At 57.3% G+C, this 26,091-nt stretch overlaps 1 protein-coding gene across 4 annotated transcripts; it reads left to right on the top strand.

The window, feature by feature from the left end:
• The first annotated feature begins 835 nt into the window (after positions 1-835).
• On the top strand, positions 836-25,265 carry COL8A2 (collagen type VIII alpha 2 chain). Of its 4 annotated transcripts, XM_086379318.1 has the most exons (4): positions 836-992; positions 8,953-8,997; positions 20,307-20,518; positions 21,118-25,265. In XM_086379318.1, exons 3-4 carry the CDS (start codon positions 20,323-20,325, stop codon positions 23,034-23,036), a joined length of 2,115 nt encoding a protein of 704 aa, XP_086235444.1. In that variant the 5' UTR covers positions 836-992; positions 8,953-8,997; positions 20,307-20,322; the 3' UTR covers positions 23,037-25,265. The 4 variants fall into 4 exon arrangements, with proteins under 4 accessions (XP_086235444.1, XP_086235427.1, XP_086235437.1 ...); XM_086379301.1 differs by lacking the exon at positions 8,953-8,997 and having other exon boundaries at positions 857-992; XM_086379311.1 differs by lacking the exons at positions 836-992; positions 8,953-8,997 and adding an exon at positions 12,780-12,913.
• The last annotated feature ends 826 nt before the right edge of the window (positions 25,266-26,091 follow it).

Raw genomic sequence — 26,091 nt, 5'->3', positions numbered from 1 at the left:
GCATGTGGGATCTTAGTTCCTGAACAGTAGCCTCCTCCAGCGTCCCTGCCTCTGTTTTTCTCCGCAGAGAAGTCAGGGGACTCTTTCTAAAATGCAACTCTGACCACCTCACTGCACTGCTCCAGAGCCTTCAGTGGCTCCCCATTTCCTTGAAGTGACGTCTAACCAGCTTCTTCATGGCCTACAAGATCCTGCTGCTCGCCTCTGTGTGCACGCAGGCTTACCTCCCTAAACCCAGAATGCGCAGACGACCAGCGCCCTTGCTCCCGCCAGCCCACTAAGTCCTGGCCCTCAGGCTAGGTCACCACTGCCAGGAAGCCTTCCGACAACTGCTCACGTATGGCCCACCATCCCTGTGCTGGGCTTCCTAGGTGGCTCCATACTAAAGAACCCGCCTGCCAATGCAGGAGACACAGACCGCGATTGTATTCTTGCCGTGGACAGAGGAGCCTGGTGGGCTTCAGTCCCTGGGGGCGCAAAGAGTGGGACATGACTGAGCCACTAAACCACAATCTCGGTGCCGCCCCTTCCCCGCGCTCAGCACACCATGCCCTCCCCGGAGCCAGCTCTGGGTCTGTGTCCTCCTTTCGACGGGTGGCCCCAGAGTGCAGGGGGCCCCAGACGCTGGCACAATGTGCGTGGCACGAGGGTGCATGGGGGCTGCGCTGCCCGGGATATCGCGGGGTGGGGGTTTCCGAGTGGGTCGCGGGAGGGAGGCGGCTGTCGAGGCCGGGCTGGGCGCGCGCTCGGCCGGGCGGGGCGCGGGCCTTGGCGGCGGCTGTGGAAAGAGGGAGGAGGCCCCGCCCCGCCGCGCCCCTCCCGCCGCCCCGGCCCCCCCGCGCCGCCCGCCCACTCCGGCAGCCGCGAGGGGCGGCCGGCAGAGCGACGCGGAGCCCCGCCGGCGCGGACCCCGACGACGCCCCTGCCTGGAGCCCGCGCGCCCCGGGCCGCCCTCGAGGGCCAGGAACGGCGCCCGGCGGCCGCCCCTGCAGGTAAGCGGGAGGAGGCTGCGCGGCTGCCGGGCTTGGGGGCTCCGAGGGCAAGACCCGGCCTACGCTTCTCCCGAAACCGTCGGGGACACCTGGGCCGGCGCCTAGGACTCCGGGGTGAGGACGGGATGGGGGATTCGGCCCGGGGGTCGGCGCTGGCACGAGGGAGCCCCTCCTCCCTTCCTTCCCAGAAGCGGGGGCTCCAGCTTCAGACAGGCCCAGGGTGGAATCCCTGACCATGTGGCTCGGAGCAGTCATTTCACCTCCGGGAGTCTCCCTTCCCACCTGTGAAATGGGATGACAACGCTTCCATCTCAGGGTCAGGAGGGAGCAGGGGCCTTAGAGTCCCCCTGAACCCCTTGTAGACCTCAGGATCTCCTCTCCCCATCTCTCTGCTGGTTCTAGTTAGCTGGCCACCTCCCGGTTTCCCGTTTTTGGTTTTTTTTTCCTGCTTCTGCCCCCAAGTCCCTCCTATTCGGGGTGCCCTAACAGCATCCCCCAAACCGAGACTGGGGTTTTGAAGGCTGTCTCTGCCAGAGGCTCAGCACCTTGCTGCAGCTCAGGTTTGAGACCTGCGGAGGGGTGAGGGGGGCTGGTGCCTGACTCAGAGGAGCTGGGATCTGGGGGCCCCAGAACTGCCTCCCCAGTGTCTGTCCTGGGGCTGGAGACATAGTGACCATAGGATTCCCCTGGGGTTGGTGGGGGGCCGTGGGGAGACACTGTTCAGCCAGAGGAGCCTGGGAGTCATAAGCTTTGAAGGGCAGACCCTCGGAGTTTGCTTGTTGTGTGTGTGCAGTGTGTGAGCCTGTCAGTGTGTGCCTTTGTGGGGTGTGAGGGGGACAGCGAGTGTCTGTCGGTGTGTCATTCGTGTGTGTCAATCAGTGTGTGCTTACGTGAGGTCCTCGGTGTGTGTGAGAACGTGCTAGGCTTTTGACACAGAAATACCACTGACCTCCCTCAGGGGACCCTGGCAACCCGGAAGCCCTTCCTCCTGTTTGCCATCAGCATCTCTTGCTAAGATCTGTGCGCTTGTCTGATGGTAGGGTTCACCTCCTCCTTGGAGCGCCCTTAGTGAAGGCAACCTCCCAGGGAGCTGCCTTGGGTGTCTGGAAGACCTGGGGGCGCTGGAGGGTTAGGGAGTCTGGGGTTCCTCTCAGGGGACTGACGCTCACTGCCCTGAGCAGATGGGGAGCCCTCCGGGAGCCCACTTAGACCTCAGAAGCGGAGATGCAGAGGGCAGCAACTCTGTGCGGGGAGTTGGTGGTCTCGGTCAGTGCATAGCCGTCCCCACTGGCCCCTTGCTGGGTTGGTGAATGCAGACAGGCCCTCAGGCGTGCAATTACCCCAAAACAGTAACGAGGACACACCACAGACATACTCGCAGAGTCACGCACAGCTGCATAGCTACACTCCCTCCCATTGACAGTCACACACATCACACACCAGAACATGCTCTACTGAAACATACACCACGACAGACGCTGCAACAACAGACAGGGCATGTGCACGCACGCACATACGCACGCCCACACGGACTCCTGCAGACACATGGCAGGCCCCACATGGCCCAGCCAGACGCACTCAGACAGGACAGCACACATGCGTGTGCACACACACACAGACACACGCTTTCTCAGTAGGGTCTCTCTCTCCAGTTTCACTCTGTCTATCACAGTGAAAATGAGTTTCCGCTTATTCTCTGGCTCAGAGGAAGAGGAGAGAAAAGTGGAGGTGAATATATCTCCTAGCAAGAAGGGGGCAGGCAGATAGCCAAGAGGGCTGTCAGCCTCAGCACCCCACCTCCTCCCCTGCTCCGGGTCTGAGCCAGACTGAAGGCTGGTTGCCCTACTGGTCCCCTAGCCCACCCCAGGCCCCCCAGTGGCAGGCATGGGGCTCCCCTTGTAGGAGAGTGGGGCCTCAGATGAACCAGTCCCATCTGTGGCCTCAGGCACTTACAGAGGCGCAGCAGCCTCTCATATGGGGTGCAGCTGTGTCTCAGGGTGCCCACTGAGGTACATGGGGGGAGGCACCTTGTAAGCCGAAGTGTGTGTGGAGGGGCCATCAGGAGAGGCAGCGAAGAGGTGACTCTAGCTGGGGCTTTCAGGGAGAAGAACTTTGACAGGTGCAGAGGGAGGAAAGGGTAAATGAGGACATTCCAGTCAGAAGGAACAGCATAGGCCAAGGTGTGGAGGTGGGAAGCTGCAGAGTTCTCTCAGGGGGTGGTGAGTACTTGCCGGCTCGGCTCACAACTCACGGTTCACACAGTGGGGGAGTGAGGTGGAGGGACTGACAGCTACTTTGAGGTCAGATTTCCTAGGACCTTGTTCAGAGAAAGGGTGTGAGCTGCAGAGTGGTGCAAATTGGGGATCACTCTGGTTGCTCTGGGGGGCAAGGAGGCCACTTAGGAGGCTGGACAAGAGTTGAGGAGGAAGATGATAGAGGCTGAGGTGAGTGGTTGCCATGGGGATAAGAGGAAGGTACAGATGGAGAGGAATAAGGAGAGAGACTGGACAAGCCTCAGTGATGCTTGACTGTGGGGGTGAGGAGAGGGTGGGCCAGGAACCGTGCTCTGAATGGCTGTGGTCTGACCCCAGAGGAGGCAGATCAAGGGGAGATGTGGGTTTGAAGCCCAGGGTCTGGTATGCTTAGGTGCAGGGGCCTGACTGTTGAGTATGGCCATGAGTCTGGGGGCTAGTTAGTGTCTGTGAGGCCTGAGTATGTATGTATAGAAGCCTAAGTGGGTGTGTGGGGCCATGTGTGTGCACAAGTGTGCCCAGATATCAGCTAGGGAAGTCCTGGTCCCAGAAAGGGCATTTCAGGCCTGCTGTGTTCTGTGGGCATTTCCAGGGTGGTGGGATGTGGACAGCGGGTCTTAAGTGAAAGCAGCATGTGCAGTGAGGGGAAGAGCTGATCTTGGGACTCAGATGGGGTTACTTTCCATGTGACTCTGAGTAAGGGTCTTCCCATTTCTGTGCTTCAGTTTCCTCATCTATAAAATGGGAACGCTAATGCTGGTCTCCAGGGTCCTTTTGCCTGCAGAGAGGTGAGGAGTAATCCCAGGTCACACATAATCAGGGTGCAGAGCCAAGAACTTTCACCCAGACTTCTGATCAGAGTCTGTTCCACCCCTCTGGTTGGATCCTGGGAAGGGACGGGGGAGGGCCTGGCCCTTCTTCCATTCAGATTCTTGGAAAGTTTTGAACTGAGAGGTGACTGTCCCCATGCAGGCTGAGATTTCTGGCTCTTAGAGGGTAGAAGAAGTGGGTGGCAGAGGGTTACTGCCTCCTGGAGAGAGCCATGCCAGCACTGCTGGCTCATCTCCTGGACGGGATTACAGAGACTCAGAGAGGAACTCGCCTAGGGTCACACAGCAGCCAGTGGAGGAATTGAGCCCCGAGGATGGGACCCTGGGCGCCGGCTTCCCTTCCCTGCAGAGGCTGTGCTCCTCTCACAGGGGCCATCCGGAACCTAGGATGGAGGGGACCTTGTCATCAGAGGTTCTCTAACTTCAATTCTTTCTGTCCCCTTGGGGGAGAGTAACAATAAGAGTTTACTGGGCAGCCACGATGCACCAGGACCTGTGTTTGCATATCTCATGTAGTCCTTATTACTCTGCTGCAAGGCAAAGGGCGGTAGCCCATTTAACAGAGGGAGAAGTGGAGGGCTCAGAGAGGCCCGTAACCTGGCCAAGCGCCCCTCTTCGGAGTGTCAAACTGGGATTTGCTCCTAGGTCCATAAGGATGTACAGCTCATGTTCCTCCCTCGCTGACCTCCCGGGTTCCTGCCCTCTCCCGGGCTCGGTTTGTGGGGGAAGGGAATGGAAACTTAATTGTTTCTCATCTGTCCACCGTGTGCCAGGCACTGTCATACACAAGGTACTTTTTTGAGGGACAGGGAACGTGGGGAGCAGTAATCATGAGAAAGTCAGGCTGGAAGCGCGGCTACGACTGTGAGGGCTGGCATGGTGTTTTCTGATATCTCAGGATGCTCTGTGGACCTGGTGGGCCCCGTCAGGGCAGGTGGTTTCTGGGAGGAAGGGGTCCAGGCCTCGGGTCTCAATTCTGCCATGGCAGTGAGCTTCCCCCTGGGTCTCCATAAGCCCATCCATGAGATGGGCCAGTAATGCCTCCTCGGATCTCCTTGGAGCCTGTGATGAGGAGCAGTGTTGCTTGTGTGTGGGGAGGGGTCCTTTCTCTTCTCCCGAAAGGCCCCAGGAAGCCGACTCTCCAGTCCCCAGCCCCCTGCAGCATCCACTGCCCTCGCTAACCAGGAGCTCTCTCCCGTCTAGCCTGCTTCCCTCCCACTGCGGCGGCTGCTGGCCGCCACTCAGCTCTGCGTGGGCCCTCCAGGCCACGCTCCCTCTGACAGGCGACCACGGCTCAGCTCGTGGCAAACATTCTTTTCATAGTTCCCGGAGCACAGCAAATCCGGCTGCTTAGCCAGGAATGCACAGCCCCCTCCTGCAGCGGCGGCAGGGGCTTGGGCAGCGGAGCCCCTGGGGGTCAGGCAGGAGGGGCTGAGGGGCTGTGGAGGACCCCCCCACCCCCGCCCCAAACCCAACACACGCACGCACGCACGCACGCATGCTGGCCCTCAGCTCCAGGGAGCCGCGAGGCTGCCCTCATCATCTGTGAACTCACTGGGCTTGGGTCCCAATTCTGGCATCATTCACCACGGGCTGGCTGGCAGACCTGGGCGAGTGACTTGTCTCTGAGCCTCCGGTTCTTCATCTGTAAAATAGGGTTTCTAATTTAATCTCACACAGGGCTTTGGGGGAGGCCAATCATGGCGATGGAGACGATGATAATTGCAAACGTATATCAAATGTTCCCTTAATGCCCAGCGCTGGTGGAAGTCGGCTACTTGAAATGACCGCCCTTCATCCGCTCCAGTGCTCGGCGAAGTAGGAATTGCTCCCACGTTCCTGATGAAGAAGCTGAGGCACACATGAATGAGGTCACTGCTAGTAAGAGGCAGGGCTGAGAGAGGAATGTGAGCAGCTGGGCTCCAGAGCGGTTCATACCCTGTCATGATTTTTTAAGCAGGACTCTTAGCGGACGGCCAGCTCCCGGTAAGGGCTCAGAAAACAGAGACTTCTTCCATGAGCCCCGCTCTGGGAGGAGTCAACTCTTTGCCTCCTGGCCATCAATCCACACCTCTGTTTGGAAAGTTGGGATGGGGAAGCGGGCCTGGGGCCCTGGCCAGTGTCCTTAGGGAGCCTGAGCTCTCAGAAGATGGTGGGGGACAAGGGGGTGCAGACTGTCCCACCCACCTCTGGTCTGGGATTTAGCTGGAGGCAGGCACTGTGCAAGGAGGCGATGTCGCCAGGGGAGGGGCTCAGGAGATTAGGGAAGGCAGCTGAGAGCGCAGGTTAAGAACAGAGTCCCATTGAAGCGGGCTCAGGCCCTGCCCTGGCACACCCGCCCGCCCCACCTTCCTACTTAGTAGGACTGAGGAGCCTTGGTCAGTTGGAGTGGGCTCCTGAGGCCCGGGATAGGAGCGGCCCACTCTGTTGCCAGCCTTGCTGGTCTCTCTTGCCGTCTGGGTTGAGGCAGCACAGATGAGGGTGGAGAAGTGGGGAGCATTACCGTGGCGGCAGTCTCCAGGAAGCCCAAGTGAACCGGGTTTTGGCCATTTGAGGGCTGGCAAGCCCCAAGGTTCAGATCCTAGCCCTGGTGCTTCACCATGGAGAATGGATGTCACCTCTCTGGGCCTCAACCCTCCTCCTCAAAAAAGCAATAGAGTTCCCGCCTTACAGGGTTACAGGAGAGCATGATAAAAACGCCTGGAACATGCCTAGTGCTACGTCTGGTGCATAAAGTATGCTTGGGATTTTTTTTTTTTTTTGCCACACTGTGCATTTCGTGGGATCTTAGTTCCCTGACCGCGGATCGAACCCATGGCACAGCAATGGAAACACAGAGTCCTAAATAATGGACTGACAGGGAATTCCTTATACTTGGGATTTCTAGAGACCATTATTCTTAAGGGCTAATGTGTGAAGGGCATGGAGAGCCAGCTTTAAGCTGTGCTTGGGGTCTCTGATGCTGCTGTTGTTGTGTAGTTGCTAAGTCCTGTCTGACTCTTTGTGACCCCATTTCCTTCACTATCTCCAGAGTCTGCTTAAATTCATGTCATCGGTGATGCTGTCTAACCTTCTTATCCTCTGCCACCCCTTCTCCTTTTGCCTTCAGTCTTTTCCAGTATCAGTCTTTGATTCTGATATTCAAGGCATTTCTCAGGCTGACCTCATCCAGTTCTCATCTCAAACCATCTGTATTTAGAGAGGTCAGGAGCCCAAGCTTTGGCACCAACAGCCTAGGCTTTACTCATCATGAGCTGTGTGACCTTTGACCAATTACTTAACCTCTCTGTCCCTTGGTTTCCCACTCTGTAAAAAGGAAAGACAAAGAACATATACTTCATTGGGTTGGTCTGAGGACTACATGAGACAGTTCACGAGCAGAGAGCCTGGCACACAGTAGGTGCATAATAAGTGTCAGCTATGATTAGTTAGTTCATTTATTTATTTCAATTATGTTTACAACGTTCATGCCTCCATACCCTCACACATGCTGCTACTTTAGCCTGGACTGATTACCTCTCCCCACCACCACCCAGTTAAATCTGTGTTCATCTTTCAAAAGCCCAGATCCAATATAAGTCACTTCCTCTTCCTGAGCCTCACAGTGAGGGTGGGGACTGGGGCCAGAGAAGCCAGGGTCAAGCTGGGCAGTGAGAACCTCCCACCCACGCTCCGTCAGCTAGGCTGGGCCCTCAGAGAGAGCAGCCTCATGACCCACCTCTGGGGTCACGGTGTCAGAGTGGCATGGATGGGGGCAGGGCTCAGCTGAGCTGGAGAGAGGGCCTAGGAGCCGCTGGCTCCGGCAGCTGGCTGCTTGTGCAGGGAGAGGGCTGGGATGTCAGAGTTTCCATGGGAGCGGGCAGAGGCGAGCAAGCAGCTGGGGGAGAGAGTGACGCGGCCGGCAGGCCTCCCTGCCAGGTGGGCTGGCTAGGCATCCCCTCCCCATCCACCCGGGATTCATGTCTGGGCTTGGACTGCGGCCCCAGCTCTGCTGTGTGACCTGGACTAGGGCTTACGACATCAGGTACCATGGTTGATTGAGCCAGAAATGGGGACCTGGCCATCGAGGGCTGTAACCACATCATGTCCCCTGCTGAACAACCATCCATGGCTCCCCATTGCCTCATGGAGAAACGCAAGCATAGCATTTAAGGCTCTCCACTAAATTGGCCCGGCCTTCTCAGCTCCCGCTCATCCTCTCAACCTCATGGCACTCTGGGCCTTCCCTGTGCCTGCCTAGCAGCTCCCTACTGCCTGAGATTCCTTTTCTTACTTTGCCTGCCTGTCAGACTCCTACTCACCCTTCAGGATCCAGCCCCTTCCTACATGAAGTCTTCTAGGGAAACTCAAGGGAGGGCAGTATTCCCTGCTGTGTACTCCCATGGCCCAGAGACCTTGATCAACTGTGTGATGGCCACTTGTCTGATGCCTCGTGCTAGTTCAGGGCAGGGCAGGGCACTGAGCCTAGGAGCCAAGGCCTAGCCTTGGGTTCCGTACCCAGTAGGAGATTCCCCAGATAGAACCCTAGTCTATAGTAGGGACCACCCCAGCCTAGGGTCTGGCAGGGTGTAGGGACTTCTTCAGACTGGACCCTGGCACAGAGAAGGGGATTCCTCAGCCTAGGCCCTAGGACAGGAAGAATCCCAGCAGCTCAGGGCCAGGTCCCCTGTGGGCATTGCTGAGTGTGCATGGAATGAATGAAGTCGGTGGCGGGGCACACATCTTGGCTTCCTGAGCAGAGACTGAGGTTGGGGGCCAGTGTTCCAGCAGGAGCTCCTGGCAAAAAGCCCATGGTAGGCCCTAGGGAGGCTGTGAGTTAGGGCAGGAGGCTTCCCCAGCTCCTGGCATCTTCCTCAGTTTCCCTCTTTCAATTCTCAGGCCTTGTCTCTGCTGGGACCTTCAGAGGCCCCTCCGACCTGAAAGGTAAGCTAGATTTGGGGGCAGGGGTTCTTCAGTATCCCAGGCTGCCTGCGGCCTATGCTTGCTGCCGTCTGCCCTTGCTCCCCCCAGCTGCCGCGGAAGCCCCTCCCCGACTCAGGGTGTCCTAGCGGGCAGCCCCTCTTGCAGGTGACCTCAGCTCCCTCCGGCCCAACTCGGAAGCAGCTTTTTCTCATTTGTGAACTATTTCGCCCCAGCTCCTTGGCGCGGCCGTGTTTGCTTGGCCTGCCTGGGTGCAGTGGCCTGGCCGGGCTCCCGCCGGGCCCCCTCCCTGCCCAACCCAGCCTCTCCTGTCGACACTGAAGCTGCCGCCACCGCGCAGGGAAGCCGCGAAGGCCTAGGAATCTTGGCAGGCGTGCGGAGGCAGCGGGCGGCGGGTGGCGCTCCGGAAAAGGCTGCAAATGTGAACCAGAAGGCGGTGGGGTGGGGGTGGGGTAGGGGACTGGCGGCTGAGAAGGCGGGGCCCAGCCTAGGGCCTGGGGGTGCCTGGGTCTGGTGGCCCTCCAATGTCCGGTCTCGCTCAAAAGCTCAAGGCCTCTTCTGGGAAGTGAGCAATGGCACCAGCTGAGGCCTGAGCCCCTGGCGAGGAAGGGCTCGTCCCCTGGCTACCTGCCTGAGGATACACGGCTGCCCTGGCTCCTGTCTGCTGCCCAGCTTCTTCTGGTTCATCTGCCCCCACCTGGCTGTTCCTACCTCCCTGGACACTCTGTTGCCCCCCAAGATGCTCCTCCCCAGGGTAGTAGTGGGCTGGCTAGCCTCAGAGATGAGCAGAGATTGGTGGCCTGGGAAGTGGGCCTAGTCGCCTTCAGGGAGGGAGGTCAGCCCAAGCCCCCTCCAGCAGAGAGCTGAGAAGGACTCTGGAAGAGCCACCAAGGAAAAGGGACCCTATGAGAAGCCATCTTGCAGGCTGGCAGGAGGTTGGAGGTGGGGTTGTCAGAGGCCAGGAGTTAGAGCACCTAGGCTGCAGACTGTACTGAGCACCTACTATATGCTGAGCCCCAGCTAAGGATAAGATGGGTGTTGGGGGAGACAGGCCCTGGAGGAGGAGCTGTTCTGCCTGAGGGAGGCAGGGAAGGCTGCTTGGAGGAGGAGGCATTTAACTGGGTCTTAAATGAGGAATGACATGTTTGCCTGGAGAAAGAAAATGGTAACCCACTCCAGTATTCTTGCTTGGGAAATCCCATGGACAGAAGAGCCTGGCAGGCTACAGTCCATGGGGTTACAAGAGTCGGACATGAATTAGTGACCAAAACCACCACCACCTAGAGGAGAAAGAAAGAAAGGGCAATTCACACAAACAGGATTGTGCAGGCAAAGGTGGGCAGTGGGTACAGGGAAACATCAAGAAGTTTGGGGTGTCTGGATTCAGGATGCTGGTGCTCCTCTCACCCCTAAACATAGGTGATTTCCCTAAGGGTGAGCCCATGGCCCTCATCCAGGCTGCAGCAACACCACCAATGAAGCCCTATTTTTATCTCCAGCCTATATCGCTCCCTCTTAAGTTTCAGACCCACAGGTTCTCTGCCTCTTAGATATAATCCATCCTAGAAGCCCCTCAGTCTTCTTTGTCCACTCAATTTGGAGTATTCCACCATCTCTTGCCTTTATGGGCATGTTGAACTCTGATCTGTCCTTAAAACCTCCTTCCAATGCTGTTTTGCAAGTTGAGGTCCCCTGTGGTCTAAGGTCCTCACTTGCAGGGGTGAGGGGTGTTGGGACTCTTGGTGGAACTGAAACTTGATTGTATAGACAAGGTGGGCAGAGGCGACACTCCTGTCCTGCCATCAGTCTGGATGATAGGGTGTTCTCCAGGCAGCCCTGTCCCAGCCTAGCCTCCTCCCTCCATCCCCCAACTCTCAGATTCCAGGTAGCTCTTTAGCTTCGAAACAGTCTTCATGCTTGCACATCTAAATTTGAGAGGTTCAGAGTCTCAGTGACCTGCAGGACAGTGAGGTCATGGGGACTGAACCCCGCAAGTCTCCACCCAGACCTTGTGGGGCTGCTCAGGGATCATCTAGGGAGGTCAGCCCCAGACCTGACGTTAGCATTAAGGCCACAAATGCTCGCCTTCTGGAGGCTCCCATCAAGTGACCAGCAGCTAGGGATTTCAGAGCCTGGAACTCTAACAGGATCTGGGTATAAGGCACGAGAGAGCAGAGGAAGACAAACAGGGTGGGCAAATGGGATGGTGACAGAGACAGGAGAGAGACCTACCAGGAGATGCCTCAGATACACAGGAAGATGAGGATCTGGATTCAGAGACACAGACGTGGCGGAAGGGTCACAGGTGGGCATGTCAATCACCCACATGGTTCCCACAACAAGCTGGTTCCCAAACATGACTCTTAGACCTGGAGTGTGTCTCCTTACCAGCTGTGGTCTCATGGGTTTGCCAACCTCACTATGATCTTGCCATCCTCTCTGCTTTCTTTATCCGCATTACCACTGAGTCTAAAGTACAGTCAGCCCTCTGTATCTGCACGTTCCACGTCCATTCTCAAATCTGGCCAACTGTGAATCAAAAATACTTGAAAGCCAATTCCCAAAATTTCCAAAAAGCAAAATTTAAGTTTACCTTGTGTCCCAGCAACTACTTACATAGCATTTACATTGTATTCGGTATTATAAATGGTTTAAAGTATATGTGAGGATGTGCATAGGTTATATGCAGATACCACACCATTTTATATAAAAGACTCGAGCATTCATAGATTGTGGTATCCACGGGGGGTCTTGGAACCAATCACCCGTGGATGCAGAGGGACGACTATATACCTTCTCCAGTAAGCCACATGAACTGCAGAATAACATGGGATTTATCACTTTGGTACTAGGGAGTCATTGGAGAATCCAGAGCGGGGAGGGCCATGGCAGAGCTGTGCCAAAGTCTGGTTCACATACAGGCAGCATTAGCATCACCTGGGTGGTTGTTAGAGCTGCAGATGCTGGGCCCTGCTCCACACTTACTGAATCAGGATCCCTGAGGGTATGGGCTAGGAGCCTGTGTTTTTAAAATCGTGTGATGCACACTAAAGTTTGAGAAGCACTGTTGGAGTATCTATAGGATGTTCTGAGGAAGACAGAGAAGCTGAGGTTGAGGGGTGGGAGAGAACAGTTTTGATAATCCAGGTGAGGATCTGGCAATTTAACAAACCTTTACTAAATGGCTGGAATGTGCCCGGCTCTGGGCTGTGTGTTGGGAGAATACAAGGTCTGTATTAGGACAGAGAGAATGGGGGAGGAGGGGAAGGAAGAGAAGTGAGAGAAACAGAGGAGACAGTCTGCAAGATTGGATTGGGGGTTTGGGGGCGAAGGAACAGGGCTGTCATGTACAGTTGTGCAGGTCGGTTACTGTTCAAGGACACTGCAGAAAGTCAATGAGGAAAGCCCGAGTTGGCTGGACAGAAGTTGGCCTTTCCTACTTGTGCTAAGGCAGTGTATAGGCTAGAGAGATTCCACATAAGGAAGGAAGGGTCAGAAGTGTGAGGAGTGATGTCCTAATTTCTGGCCTGGGCACCAGGGAGTTGGGAAGAAGCACGTAATAGGGAAGAAGATAATGACAGCAGTTTGGGTGGAGGTATCTGAGGGACAGCCAGGAGAAAATGCTTGGCTCATAGTTGAACTCAAGAGTCTGGGGCTCAGGGGAGTGGTAGCTGGAAACAGACATGGGAGTCCCTGGTGCTGGGATTGGAACTGTGGGAGCTGGGGAGAGCTAGAAACTGTAGGAGAAACATCCAGAGAGAAGAGAAGAGGTCTGAGCCAGCTCCTTGGGGTCAAGCCTGGGTCTGCAAAGTGGGCAGAGGGAAGGAGCAGAGAAGAATCTGAGGAGGAGCCTTTCCAGGAAGGAGGAAAGCAGGGTCACAAGGCGGGAGGCAGTGCTGGTGAGAAGGAAACACACGAGGTGAGAGGGTGAGGGGTAGAGAGAGTTCTTTCAAGAAGCTTGGCTGAGAAGGGCTGGAGAAAGATGAGGCTGACCGGGGGCAGGGGAGAGGCCTGTATAGACTGGGATGCAGAGGCTGGGACTGGGGGAGGCACCCACAGACAGTGAGCCCCCCAACCCAGCCCTGAGGAAGAGGTGTGGAGGGGCTGGGGGGACCTTGAGTAGGAGACAGGACCCCTTTCATCTGAGACTCAGGAAAGGGGGATGGGAAAGGGTTCCTGATTTCTGCAAGCTGGGAGAGAGGTGGGGGATGGGGGGCTCAGGAACCCTGGAGAAGTGTGGAGTCGCGGCGGGGGGTGGGGTGGGTGGGCATCATGCCCAGTGGGTGAGGAGGGCAGTTCCTCTGCTTCTTTCCAAGATCCATAACTCCGTCCTTGGCCTGAGCAGGCTGTGTGACCCCTAGTCAGCAGCATCTCAGGAGCAGTCAGAGAAAAGGCTGAGAAGCCCAGATAATTGACTTTTAGGGAACTTCACAAGGTCCTGGCTTTTGGCAGCAAGTCACCTGAGGTTTTCAAAGGTTGGCGGAGATGTTGCTTTGCAGCAGGAGGCACTAAGGTTAGACTGAAGGGAGGACTCTCTGGCCATCAGGGTAGCAGAACAGGGCAGCATGAAGGGGCCGATGGCTTAGACCATGTCAGTTAACCCTTTCACAAATGAAGACACTGAGGTTCAGAGAGGTTAAGTTACTTGCCTGAGACCACACAGCTGGAAAGTAGCTGTGCTGGAATGAGAGTTCAGGGGCAGTCAGAATGTAAAGGGCCTTAGGGCCCCCCACCCCGCCCAGGGCTGGGCCCCTGATAGGGAGAGCCTGATGCTGCTCACCTGTTGAAGTGGTAGAGACTGGGCTTAGAGAGAGAGAAAGAGGGACCGAGAGACATGGGTCAGGGCCAGAGACCCAGGAAGAGAACAGAGCGCGGCCGGGCCGGTGGGGAGACAGGAGCAAGCGGGACAGCCGATCCCGCAGAAATGTCTCCACAACAGGAAGCGTCTCATAACATACCTGTGGTTTGGCCAGGCCCCGGGGCTGCCTGAGCTCCCCGCGGCTCCCTCAGCTGCAGCCGCCCTTCTGGGGTAGGGGGCTTGGAGCAGCAGGAGCCTGCGCAGAGCTGCGTTCCATCCACCCACCGGGGGCGAAGGGAGGCGGGGGTCGGCCAGGGCCGCACTGGCCACACCCCTGCACGCTCCGCCGGGAACCTGCGCCCCGCGCTCAGGCCCCCCTTTGCATCGCGACCTCTGAGAGCTCACGTGTGCAGTGGGATGGGGAGGGGGCAGGCCCTTAAATTCCACAAGATCACCTGCCCCCCACCCCCCCACCCCCAGGCTGCTGATCGTCTCTGGGACGGGACCGTTGGAGAGAGGACTGGTGGGAGGGGTCACATTGCTAAGGCCCCTCTGCTCCTGAAGCCCTGTCCAGGGAGAGAAGGGTCTGTATTCATGCCGCTTCTTCCTGCTGGGGTCTATTCTCTTTTCCCCTCTCATTGGTCTGAAGGACCCTGGAACCCTACCCGCTCCCAGCCAACCTCCTCTGCCGCCCCCGGAGGAGGCCCAGGCTGCCACAAAACGCTGACTTGGACAAAATGCTGTTTTACGGGGATTTGTTGAAAAGGGGGGAAATCCCCGTTAAGGACTTGCAGCTGTCCAAACACCGCGTCTACCCTGCTGCCGCCACCGCTCCATCCCCTGAATCAGCGTCTTCTTCTGCATCCCACCTCCTGCCCCTGTCAGCCCCGCCCCTTCCCGGTCGCCTCGGCTCCTGCTTTCCTTCCTAAGAGGTTACCAGAGAGGGTGACGGTCTGCCCAAGGTCACACAGCCCAGCCAGGCTTGAGCCTCAGAGCTCTCGCCAACCAGTTCCATGAGGGGAGACCAGGAGCAAGCAAGCAAGTGGATCGGCTGTTCCTCCTTGTGTGCCCCTATTCCCCGAGCGGGCAGCTCTTAGCTGAAGTTTCTTGATCGAGGCCACGTGAATGTCCCACCTGTTTCTTTTCTAGCTGACACATAAGCCCCTCTGAGGGGCTGAAGAAGGGGCTTCCAGGGCCGTGTGACACTGATCTGCGCAAGGTCTGAGTGTTATTCGTGTGATCTTTAAATCTGACAGCAAATTGAGTTCATCATCCATTAATCTCTGTGCCAGCCAAGTCCTGGGCTGGGCATGGAGGGGAGGGGAGGAGCGGGGAGAGAAGAGAAACGCCAAAGAGGGAGACGAAGCTGTGAGGGGGCCCTACGGGTGTCAGTGGGGCCCAGGGAGGCATCCAGTAGGCTTCCCGGCGTCTAAGAATGAAGAGGAGCAGGAGGTGGGGACGCAGTAGGGGGAACCGAGGGAAGGAACACGTGCAGCGGCCAGAAAGCCTGGGGAGCCTGCGGCAGGGGCAGGCGGGGTTGGGGGCGGCGAGAAAGGGATGACCGTGAACAGGAGGCAGGGGCGCCCAGGCACCCTCGGCTCTGCTGGTGGCTGGCATGGGGGGCAGTCCCTCCCACCTGGGCAGCCATGTGGCACCATGCCCGGGCCATCGTTTTGCAGCCCCCTTCTCCTGTGATATGTACACTTCCACTCCCAGTTCCTCTCTCCCCCCGCCCCCCGCCGCCGCCCCCAACCTGGACTGGCATGGCCGCCTCCCCTTTAAGAGCTGGAGTAAGTTTTCCCTCCTCAAACCCACAGGCAGCTTGGAGTTGGAAAAGAGCTTCCCTTTCTCAGTCTGTTTGCCTCTGTCTAGCTTGTGCTCTCTGGCACGTTCTCCCTGGAGGCAGTCTGTCCCAGCAGTTAAGAGCTCAGGTTCTTAACAGACTTCCGCTCAGACCCTGGCTGCCAGGGGGCGGCGCCTCACTCCCGCTTGTCTCCAGCTTCAGACGCCTCGTCTATAGGAAGAGGAGGCACCATAGCTCCTCTTTCCCGGGGATCCGGTGGGAATTACATCAATCGCGAACTGTGACGCAGCACTTAGGCGGTGCCCCAGAGAAGGTGTGAGCTGTCATTCTCACTCAGACACGCCTCGCTCCAGAGGAAACACCTGCTCCGGGGTCCCGCCCCACCTCCATGGAGCAGGAGGTGCCAGGATGGGGCAAGTTCAGGGAGCCACGGGGACGTAGGGCGGGGATGCTTCCTGGAGACCCGCCTTGCCAAGAAGGAGTGAGAAGTGGGGAGCTGGCAGGGGGCCCTACTTGGGCTCCTGCCTGAACTGGGGGGGGGGCCTTCCTCTGATGCCCTGTGCCCCTCTACAGTTCTCTCCATCCCAGACACCCTCCCAGCTGAGTCTCCATCAGCCCCCGCCTCCGTGAGGCCTCACCCAGCACGGGAAGAGGACCAAGGCTCCCCAGTAGTAGTAACAGTAGTAATAGTAGCAGTGTTAGTCGCTCAGTCGTGTCTGGCTCTTTGAGACCCCATGGACTATAGCTCTCCAGGCTTCTCTGTCCATGAGATTCACCAGGCAAGAATACTGGAGTGGGTTGCCATTCGCTTCTCCAGAGCATCTTTCTGACCCAGGGATCGAACCCAGCTCTCCTGCCTTGTAGGCAGATCCTTTACCTTATGAGCTACAGGGAAGTCCTCCCTGGAGCCAGGGCTGTCTTGAGTCCTCCTGTGGGGGTGCCGTGATTTCGGCCTCTGGCCCATTCAGACCAGAACTGCTCACTCCCCTCCTCCTGCTTCCTACTGCAAGGTCTGCCCTTCTGCCCAACCCCCTGCTCCCCTTCCAGGCAGAACATTCTAGCTCTGTGATATATGAGGATCCCGCATTCCCCCAGCTCAGGTGGCCAGGGCAGGAGGGTCTTTATCCCGCTCTCAAGAGGCCTCATGGTACGGTGGTTAGCGGCTGGGGCTTAAGAGTCAGATTGCCTGGGTTTAGGCTCTGACCGCACTCCAGGTGCCTCACCTGTAAAACAGGGCTGATGAGCCTTGCAGGGCTGAATGTGGATAGAAAGTCAAACTTTGGGGCAGTGCCTGGCCAGAGCCTCGTCAGCAGTTAACTGAGGGCCAGGCCTACACAATAGGAGGCCTAGAACCAGTCATGGTGCAGACAGAGCAGGTGGCCTGCATTGAGGGCAGGTGTTCTGGGCAAGATTCTTAGTCTAAGCTTCAGTTTCTATATCTATAAAATAGGGGACAGTAATTGTATGAGCTGGTCGGAGGTCATTGAGAGGGTTAGTGATGTGAAACCAGGGAGCCCTTAGGTGGCAGGTGTTAATATTACGCTTGGGCTCAGGGAGGCTGAAGACCTGCCCAAGGTGACAGGGAGGTTGATGGCAGAGCTGGGTTGGCAGCTTCACCATCCTGCCCCAAAGCCCCACGTTCATTCCTGCAAAGCCCACATGATACTGAGTTTGGAAGAATACTGCATTGCAGCTTCAGACAGCCCCAGGTGTATCCCTGGATGTGCACAGCCCACTGCCACACCTTCCTGCAGCCACACACAGGTGTGGAGAGCCCCTGGGTGGAGTGAGAGGAGCCCAGAGCAGGGATGCCAGGGCAAGTGGGACCTTTCTGGGGTGTGTGAAATGTCAGGCTAGTCCCCTATGCAGATATTGATGGGTACCCGCCCTGGGGTACCAACTCTGATCATCACAGCAATCCTGAGAAGCAAGTTGTTAGCCTAGCTTGAAAAGAAAATTCTTTTTTTTTTTTTTTGCCACATCTCCAGGCTTGCGAGATCTTAGTACCCCAAACAGGGATCAAAACTGGACCCCCAGCACTGGAAACTCAAGAGTCCTAACCACTGGACCAACAGGAAATCTCCTAGCCTAGCTTTTAATTATTATTATTATTATTTTTTTCCCCACACCTTGCAGCATGCAGAACTTCCCTGATCAGGGATCAAACCTGTGCCCCCTGCAGTGGAAGCACAGAATCTCACCCACTGGACACCAAGGAAGTCCTAGTCTAGTTTTTTAAAAAGAACTTAATTGAGATACAGTTCACATAGCATGCAATTGGCTTATTTAAAATATAAGAATCCAGAGGTTTTTAAGGTACTCAGAATTATGCAGCCATCATCACAATCAGTTTAGGACGTTTTCATCACCCCTAATAGAAACCGTGTGTGTCTGTTATTCACCCAGTCATGTCTGACTCTTTGCCACCCCATGGACTATTGCCTGCCAGGCTCCTCTGTCCGTGGAATTCTCCAGGCAAGAATACTGGAATGCATAGCCATTCCCTTCTCCAGGGGATCTTTCTGACCCAGGGATGGAACCTGGGACTTCTGCATTCCAGGCAAATTCTTTACCGTCTGAGCCACCGGGGTTCCCAATAGAAACCCTGTGATTAATAATCACTCCCCTTGTCTACCTGCCCCAGCCCTAGGCAACCACTCATCTAACTACTTTCTGTCTGTAAAGATTTACCTATTGCAAACCCATCCTACAAATAGAGTTATATGATTTTGTGCCTGGCTTCTTCAGTTGGTGATGTTTTCAAGATTCATCTGTATTGTGGCATTTATCAGTACTTCACCTCTTTTTGGAGAAGGCAAGGGCAACCCACTCCTGTGTTCTTGCCTGGAGAATCCCAGGGACGGGGGAGCCTGGTGGTCTGCCGTCTATGGGGTCGCACAGAGTCAGACACAACTGAAGCGACTTAGCAGCAGCAGCAGCACCTCTTTTTATTGCCGAGTAATATTCCATATCCTGAATATTCCACACCATCCATTCATCAGTTGATGTACATCTATTGTTTCTACTTTCTGGCTGTTATGAATAATGCCAGTATGAACATTCATGTACACGTTTCAGTGTGGACATGTTATTCCATTTTACAGATGAGGAAACTGAGTTCACAGAGTGGACATCGCTTGCTCAGGCTCCCCTACCTGGTGAATGGAGGATTTAGGCTGGCTATCCAAATCTGGAGCCTGTTTTTCTTCCTAACTCAGTCCTTGTTCTCAGAGCTGAGCTGAATGCTGAGACAGGGCTAGGTCAGGACACTGGAGTGAGGGGTTAACTCTGTAGAGGAAGGAGTGACAGCTTCCCTGGGTCTTGAAGGACGAGTGAGGGGAAGAACACTGCAGGCAGAGGAACAGCAGGTGCAAAGGCCCGGAAGTGTGAGGCTGCCTGGTGACTGGGGCAAAGGTATGGTGGAGGGGAGCAGCAGAGAAAGAGGCAATAGATGGTAGAGTTGGAGACAGAGATATTGATTCAGTGATTAGAACACCACATTGGGAACCAAGGACTTTTACAAAAATTATTGTTTATAATTTTTTTAAACTTTTCTTTTGTATTGGGGTGTGCATGTAAGTCGCTTCAGTCGTGTCTGAGTCTTTGCGACCCTGTGGACTGTAGCCCACCAGGCTCCTCTGTCCATGGGATTCTCCCTGCAAGAATAGTGGAGTGGGTTGCCATGCCCTCCTCCAGGGGATCTTTCCGACCCAGGGATGGAACCTGTGTCTCTTATCTCTCCTGCATTGGCAGGCAGGTACTTTACCACTAGCGCCACCTGGGAAGTATTGGGGTATAGTCGGTTAACAAAATGTGATAGTTTCACGTGAACAGCGAGGGGACTCATACATATGCATGTGAAGTGAAAGTCAGTCGTGTCCATGGAATTCTCCAGGCCAGAATACAGGAGTGGGTACCTTTCCCTTCTCCAGGGGATCTTCCCAACCCAGGAATCGAACCCAGGTCTCTAGCATTGCGGGCAGATTCTTTACCAGCTGAGCTGTAAGGGAAGCCCATACATATATGGGAAGTCATACATATATATGTAATTAATTAATGGCCTCGAGGCTTGCGGGATCTTAGTTCCCCAACCAGGGATCGAACCTGGGCCACTGGCCGTGAGAGCCTTGAGTCCTAACCACTGGATAGCCAGGGAATTCCCACAAAGGACTCGATCCAGAAGATGGTGGGGAACCCCAGAAAAGCCTTGACTTAATGTGAGGTCAGACAGACCTTAGGCAAATCCCAGTGCTGCTTCCTAGAGACTTTTGCTTTAGTTTTGTCATCTGGAAAATGCAGATGACAGTAACAATACCTCGTTAAAGTGCTGGGAGGATTAAGTGAGCTCCCATGCTGGAGAGCTTAGCCTCATGCCTGGCAGAGAGCCAGTCCAGCACGTGGTAGTGGGTGTGTAATCATCAAACAGTGTCTGGCAGGGCTGTGCCAAGGTTAGAGGTGCTCTGGAAGGGCATCTGGCTGCCAAGTGAATGGTTTGGGAGGCTGTTGTCCAGGAACCTCACCCCCACCCCTGCCTGTACAGAGAGCTATGGGCAGGGTTAGGAGAGGTTTAGTAGTAACTTCTGCAGACTCTGAGACTTTGAGAATTGCTTGTGAATAATAACTAAATTTTCATCTTTTTTGTGAGCTCCTGGGCCTGGTGCCAAACCACCCATGAGCTGGCTTGACGGCCTCTCTCCTTCCTCCCCGCAGCACGCCCGCGGACGCCATGCAGGGGGCTCTGACGCCCCTGTCTTCGCTGCCACCACCTCTGCTGCTGCTGCTGCTGCTGGGGTGCGGGCCGAGGGCGGCCGCCAGCGGTGGGGCCGCTGGGGCCGCGGGCTACCCGCCGGCGCAGTACGTGCAGCCCATGCACAAAGGCCCCGTGGGGCCGCCCTTCCGCGAGGGCAAGGGCCAGTACCTGGGTGAGCACCGCCCGCCCCGCCTCGGCCCGTCCTCACCCCCAGCTCCCTGTCTCCTGACCTCCACCGGCTCTTCCCAGGCCCCTCACAGCCACAGCCCGTCCATCCCACCAAAGACCTTCCCATCTCCACTTGCTTCTTGATGCGGGTCCAGGGCCTCCCACCCCAAGAGCGCCCGGAAGTGGGGTGGAGCTGGCTGGCGGAGGTGGTCTTTGGGTAGGGGAGGGGCGGGAAGGTTTGTGGGGAAATAGGAAGGGTTGGCGCCGATTGGCTCTAAGGAGGGCTGCTGGTGCCACCTGGTGGCCATTCCACCACAGTTCCTCAGGGATGAGAGGCTGCTGGGGAAGGGAGGCCCAGCCTGGGTAGGTTGGGAACCAGGAGTCCTGGCTGTGGCTACCCTGCAGCTCCCAAGACCGCCACCAGACCACCCCTAAATTGCGTCTTTCATGAGAGAAGGGAGGGAGGACCAGGGTGGTCTTCATGAGCAGGTACAGAACCCTAACTTCTCAAGTTGTACCCCATGCTGGCTAGGGAGTGGGAAGATAGGTCCCCTGGCCCCACTGGCCAGGCCCCTGACTGCCTCTTTTCTTTTTCTCTCTCAGAAATGCCTCTACCACTGTTGCCGATGGACCTGAAAGGAGAGCCTGGACCCCCTGGAAAGCCTGGGCCACGGGGTCCCCCCGGCCCTCCTGGCTTCCCAGGAAAACCAGGCACCGGAAAACCTGGGCTCCACGGGCAACCTGGCCCCGCCGGCCCCCCTGGCTTCTCCCGGATGGGCAAGGCTGGTCCCCCAGGGCTCCCAGGCAAGGTTGGACCACCAGGGCAGCCGGGGCTTCGGGGGGAGCCAGGAATTCGAGGGGACCAGGGCCTCCGGGGGCCCCCAGGGCCCCCTGGCCTCCCTGGGCCCTCAGGCATTGCTGTTCCTGGAAAACCAGGCCCCCAGGGGGTGCCCGGGCCCCCAGGATTTGGGGGGGAGCCAGGACCCCAGGGAGAGCCTGGGCCCCCAGGTGATCGAGGCCTCAAAGGTGAAAATGGAGTGGGCCAGCCAGGGCTACCTGGAGCCCCAGGGCAGGGGGGTGCCCCGGGGCCCCCAGGTCTCCCAGGCCCGGCTGGTTTAGGCAAACCAGGGTTGGATGGGCTTCCTGGGGCCCCTGGAGATAAGGGTGACACTGGGCCTCCTGGGGTGCCAGGACCTAGGGGGGAGCCTGGGGCTCTGGGCCCAAAGGGGCCCCCTGGGGTGGATGGGGTGGGGGCACCAGGGTCAGCAGGGTTGCCAGGGCCACAGGGCCCACCAGGAGCCAAAGGGGAACCAGGGACCCGGGGCCCCCCTGGCCTGATAGGCCCTACTGGTTATGGGATGCCAGGCCTGCCAGGTCCCAAGGGGGACAGGGGCCCAGCTGGGGTCCCAGGGCTCTTGGGGGACAGGGGCGAGCCAGGTGAGGATGGGGAGCCAGGGGAACAGGGCCCACAGGGCCTTGGGGGGCCCCCTGGACTTCCAGGGTCTGCAGGGCTCCCTGGCAGACGTGGGGTCCCTGGGCCTAAGGGGGAGACAGGGCCTATAGGACCCCCAGGAGTGCCTGGCATTCGGGGTGACCAAGGGCCTAGTGGCCTGGCTGGGAAACCTGGGCTCCCAGGAGAGAGGGGGCTTCCAGGGGCTCATGGACCTCCTGGACCGACTGGGCCCAAAGGTGAGCCAGGTTTCACGGGCCGCCCTGGAGGACCAGGGGCGGCAGGAGCCCTGGGGCAGAAGGGTGACTTGGGGCTCCCTGGACAGCCCGGCCTGAGGGGCCCTTCAGGAATCCCGGGACTCCAGGGTCCAGCTGGCCCTATCGGGCCCCAGGGTCTGCCAGGCCTGAAGGGTGAACCAGGCCTGCCGGGGCCCCCTGGAGAGGGGAAAGTGGGGGAACCTGGCATGGCTGGGCCGACAGGGCCTCCCGGGGTGCCAGGTTCCCCAGGACTCACGGGCCCTCCTGGGCCTCCTGGCCCCCCCGGCCCTCCCGGAGCCCCGGGGGCCTTTGACGAGACTGGCATCGCCGGCTTGCAGCTGCCCAACGGTGGCGTGGAGGGAGCTGTGCTGGGCAAGGGGGTGAAGCCCCAGTTGGGGCTAGGGGAGCTGTCGGCCCATGCCACGCCCGCCTTCACCGCTGTGCTCACCTCGCCCTTCCCCGCCTCGGGCATGCCCGTCAAATTTGACCGGACTCTCTACAACGGCCACAGTGGCTACAACCCGGCCACGGGCATCTTCACCTGCCCCGTGGGCGGGGTCTACTACTTCGCCTACCACGTGCATGTCAAGGGCACCAACGTGTGGGTGGCCCTCTACAAGAACAACGTGCCGGCCACGTACACCTACGACGAGTACAAGAAGGGCTACCTGGACCAGGCGTCTGGCGGGGCCGTGCTGCAGCTGCGGCCCAACGACCAGGTCTGGGTGCAGATGCCCTCGGACCAGGCCAATGGCCTCTACTCCACCGAGTACATCCACTCCTCCTTTTCGGGATTCTTGCTGTGTCCCACATAACCCGTGCTGCCCTGGCCTCCTCCTCTTTAGCGGTAGAGAGACCTTCTCACTTACCAAGAACCTCCATTTAAAGAAAAAAACCAAAGACTGAAACAGAGGCGGGCACAAAGGCGGCCGCGGCCTCAGCCTGGGGAGACTGACTTGGATTCTCTCCACGCAGGCTGAGGTTTCTTCCTGGAAGAAGCTGACCTGAGTTCCTCTCCCCCACATGTCTGTGCAGTGGTGGGGGTTGTGCCCCCATTCCTGCCCTGCCTGGCCCCCTGGCAGGGCCCCGGACGTTCGGCCTGGCTGGTGGAGACCCCTGCCCCCTTGAGTCCTGGGCTCTGCCGGGTGGTGAAGGAGGCTGCTTCGCAGCGAGTCAGTGGTGAGAGGGGGCTGAGCAGCCCCCTCCATTCCCCTGGGGAGACATATTCCCAAGCCCTGCCCAGCCTGCTGGCCCCCAAAGGGCACCTGCTCAAGGGATGGGGCGTGGCCTCCCTCAGTTCTTGGCTGGGGCTCCTCCAGCAGCCCTGGGACCTCCAGCTGAAGGTGATGGATCTCCCGAAGAGTTTTTGTTTCTCTCCAGGGGAAGGGAGAAGAGGGGGACCGTGGTGGCCAGTGTGGACACCCTGTCAGGACTGCAACCCTAGTGGTGGGGCTGTGGATGCAGGCCTGTCCCCAGTGGGTACGGGTGCGTGACCGCTCCTCCTGGCTCCTAGGCAGTGCCGACCCCCACTCACTGCTCAGGCCGCAGCCACAGAGAACAGTGGCTTGTGAGGGGCAGGGGCGTGGGCCTGGCGCAGGATGGCCGTTCTTCACATTCATCTCCATCCCCAAGGCTGCACCCACCAGCTTTGGCTTTGCTCAGCGTGAGGGCAGCCGCCCAGGCCCCTGCGGACCGCCACAGGTGGCACGAGGCAGGGCCGGCAGTCAGTGAGCCTGAGTGTTCCTCCTCTCTCCTTTCACCTGCTGAGGGAGAGCCACTTTACTCAGACAAAACTGTAAGGGGTGCTTGCCAGCCCCACCCCCAGCAGCCCCATGGCCGAGAGCTTCCTGTTCACCCACAGAACAAGGTGCACACGAGCTCGTGGGTGAAGACAGCCGCCCGCTTCTCCTTAATGAGAGCCTGATGGCGGGTGTGCGTCGACTCCAGGGGTTAATCTGCAGGGGCTTCCTCTCCTTCCACTCTCTGGTTCCAATTTCCTGTCCAAAGCAGGATTAGGGCGCAGGAGGCTGAGGCCCTGAGAAGAAGGGTGCCAAGGCCCCTTTGGGATGAGGTGGGTGTTACTGCCGTTTTCCCCAATCAGAGCTCCCCTCTGCAGGAAACAGGCAAGACCTCCTTCCCTTCCCTTGGCCCCTAGTTCAAGCTGAGTGGATACCGCTGAGATGAGGACCCAGCGTGGTGTGCTGCAGCTCTGGCCCTCACCCCGCCTGCCCATGTTGAGGAAGGAGGTTGATCACCGACTTCTGACGTGTTAGGCTGTGGCTCCCTCAGGCCCCTGGGCTGACCTCCTCCCCACCCACAACTTCTCCAAATCAAGCAGACCCTTTGACCACTCGTTTTAACTTTCAAAAGGAGAAAAGAAAACCCAAATCTGCCCAAGTGGCACTTCAAGAGCAGGTTGGGCTAGGGTTCCTGGTGGGTTTCTCATCCATCAGCACCATGGGAACTAAGTCTTAAATCATACCTCATGGGGCCACCTGCTCAGCATCCTTACTGAGTCTGCCATCTGACCTGTTAGGAAGGATTCTGATAGGTGGAAAGGCGCCAGCTCCCAGTGAAGTCCAGGGCCCTGAGGGTACAGGGAACCAAAAAAAAAAAAAAGAACAAAGGAGCTGTTTCACAGAACTGAGTTTCTGCCAAGTGTCATTCCTGAAGCCTTTGGGGAGAGGTGGGTGGTGTTTCCAAAATGTTTATGGGACTTTAGTTCCAGGTGCCCACTTAACTGACTAGCTTTGATAAACTGTGTCAGGTTTTAACAATGAAAACTACATCACCTTGTGCATTTTTGTATTCTAATTCCTCATTTTTTTTTTAAAGATTAAGGTTTAAATGTTTTCCATTAGTAATTTCATTTCTAACCTGGTATAGGAGGCTTAGTTCCCTACATACCTATTATGTGCCCTGTGTCACAGGAGATTCGGGAAAAATGCACTTGGTAATCAAAGAAAATGGAACTTCTTTTTGAAAAGAAAAACAATGGTATTGACTGTATTGACACAATCTCAATAAAGCCTGTTGTATAAACAGCAGTGTGCTGAAACTGGCCTTGATGTAGAGGTGTCTTGAGCCTCTGCTTTCATAAAGCACCTGGGGAGTTCTCTGGGACTCTTGTCCCACACCTTCTCAAAGAGCATGCATTCCTCCCCAGCCAGGGGTTCTATCACCCCCGCGTCAAGAAATGCCTGGGCTCTGCACCAAGTAAATGCCAGGAAGCGTTTTAAGAAACCAAAGAAAGGCAGTGGCTGGAGCTGGGGAAGATGGGTCAAACTTCCCTGGAACATTCCTGCAAGCTCTCAGGGGTAGTGGAGCATGACAGCTGGCTCAGGATCCCGGGGGCGAAGTTTCAACATCTGATACACATTATGAATGAAATCAGGGATCTCTGCTCCTGTGGACGAGGCTGGTGCCAGGCCCAAGGCGGAAGGCAGGGCTTGGGGAGCAGTCCTGGGAGAAAGCACATGCCCCACAGCCTGCCACACGCTGGGGATCTGGACCGCAGACCTGAGGCCAGTCCAGGCCCTGAAAAATCCTGGAGGAACCCCGTCCCGACTGAAAGCAGACCTGCCCAACAATCCTAAAACCTCAGGCTAGCTGCAGGGCTGGGCACAGATCTCCACCGAGGCTGGAAGAGCCCTCAAGTTTAAGGGGGGGTGCCCTTTCCATTTCCATTTTCCTTTCTTCAAAATGGATGGTGTGTACAACTTCCTGGCAGGCCAAGGCCCTTGACGGAGGCCCAAGATGCAGAGTGAGGCCCGCCCTCCCTAAAGGTCAGCAATCTGGTGACCCAAAGTTCGCTTCACACCCTCCCACAGGGTTCTGGTTCCTGGCCCAGCGGGGCCTGGGTCCTATCTG

This window comes from Bos grunniens, chromosome 3 (assembly GCF_055505025.1).
Source record: "Bos grunniens cultivar Pamir isolate PY7600 chromosome 3, Bosgru_T2T1.0, whole genome shotgun sequence".
Lineage (NCBI taxonomy): Eukaryota > Metazoa > Chordata > Mammalia > Artiodactyla > Bovidae > Bos > Bos grunniens.
This window is presented reverse-complemented; position numbering and strand designations above follow the sequence as displayed.

Bases quoted from the DNA above. Each gene is read 5' to 3' on its own strand.
- COL8A2 (XM_086379318.1), top strand. From the start codon at position 20,323: ATGCAGGGGGCTCTGACGCCCCTGTCTTCGCTGCCACCACCTCTGCTG. The intron at 20,519-21,117 runs GTGAGCACCGCC...TTTCTCTCTCAG, and splicing joins GGGCAAGGGCCAGTACCTGG to AAATGCCTCTACCACTGTTG.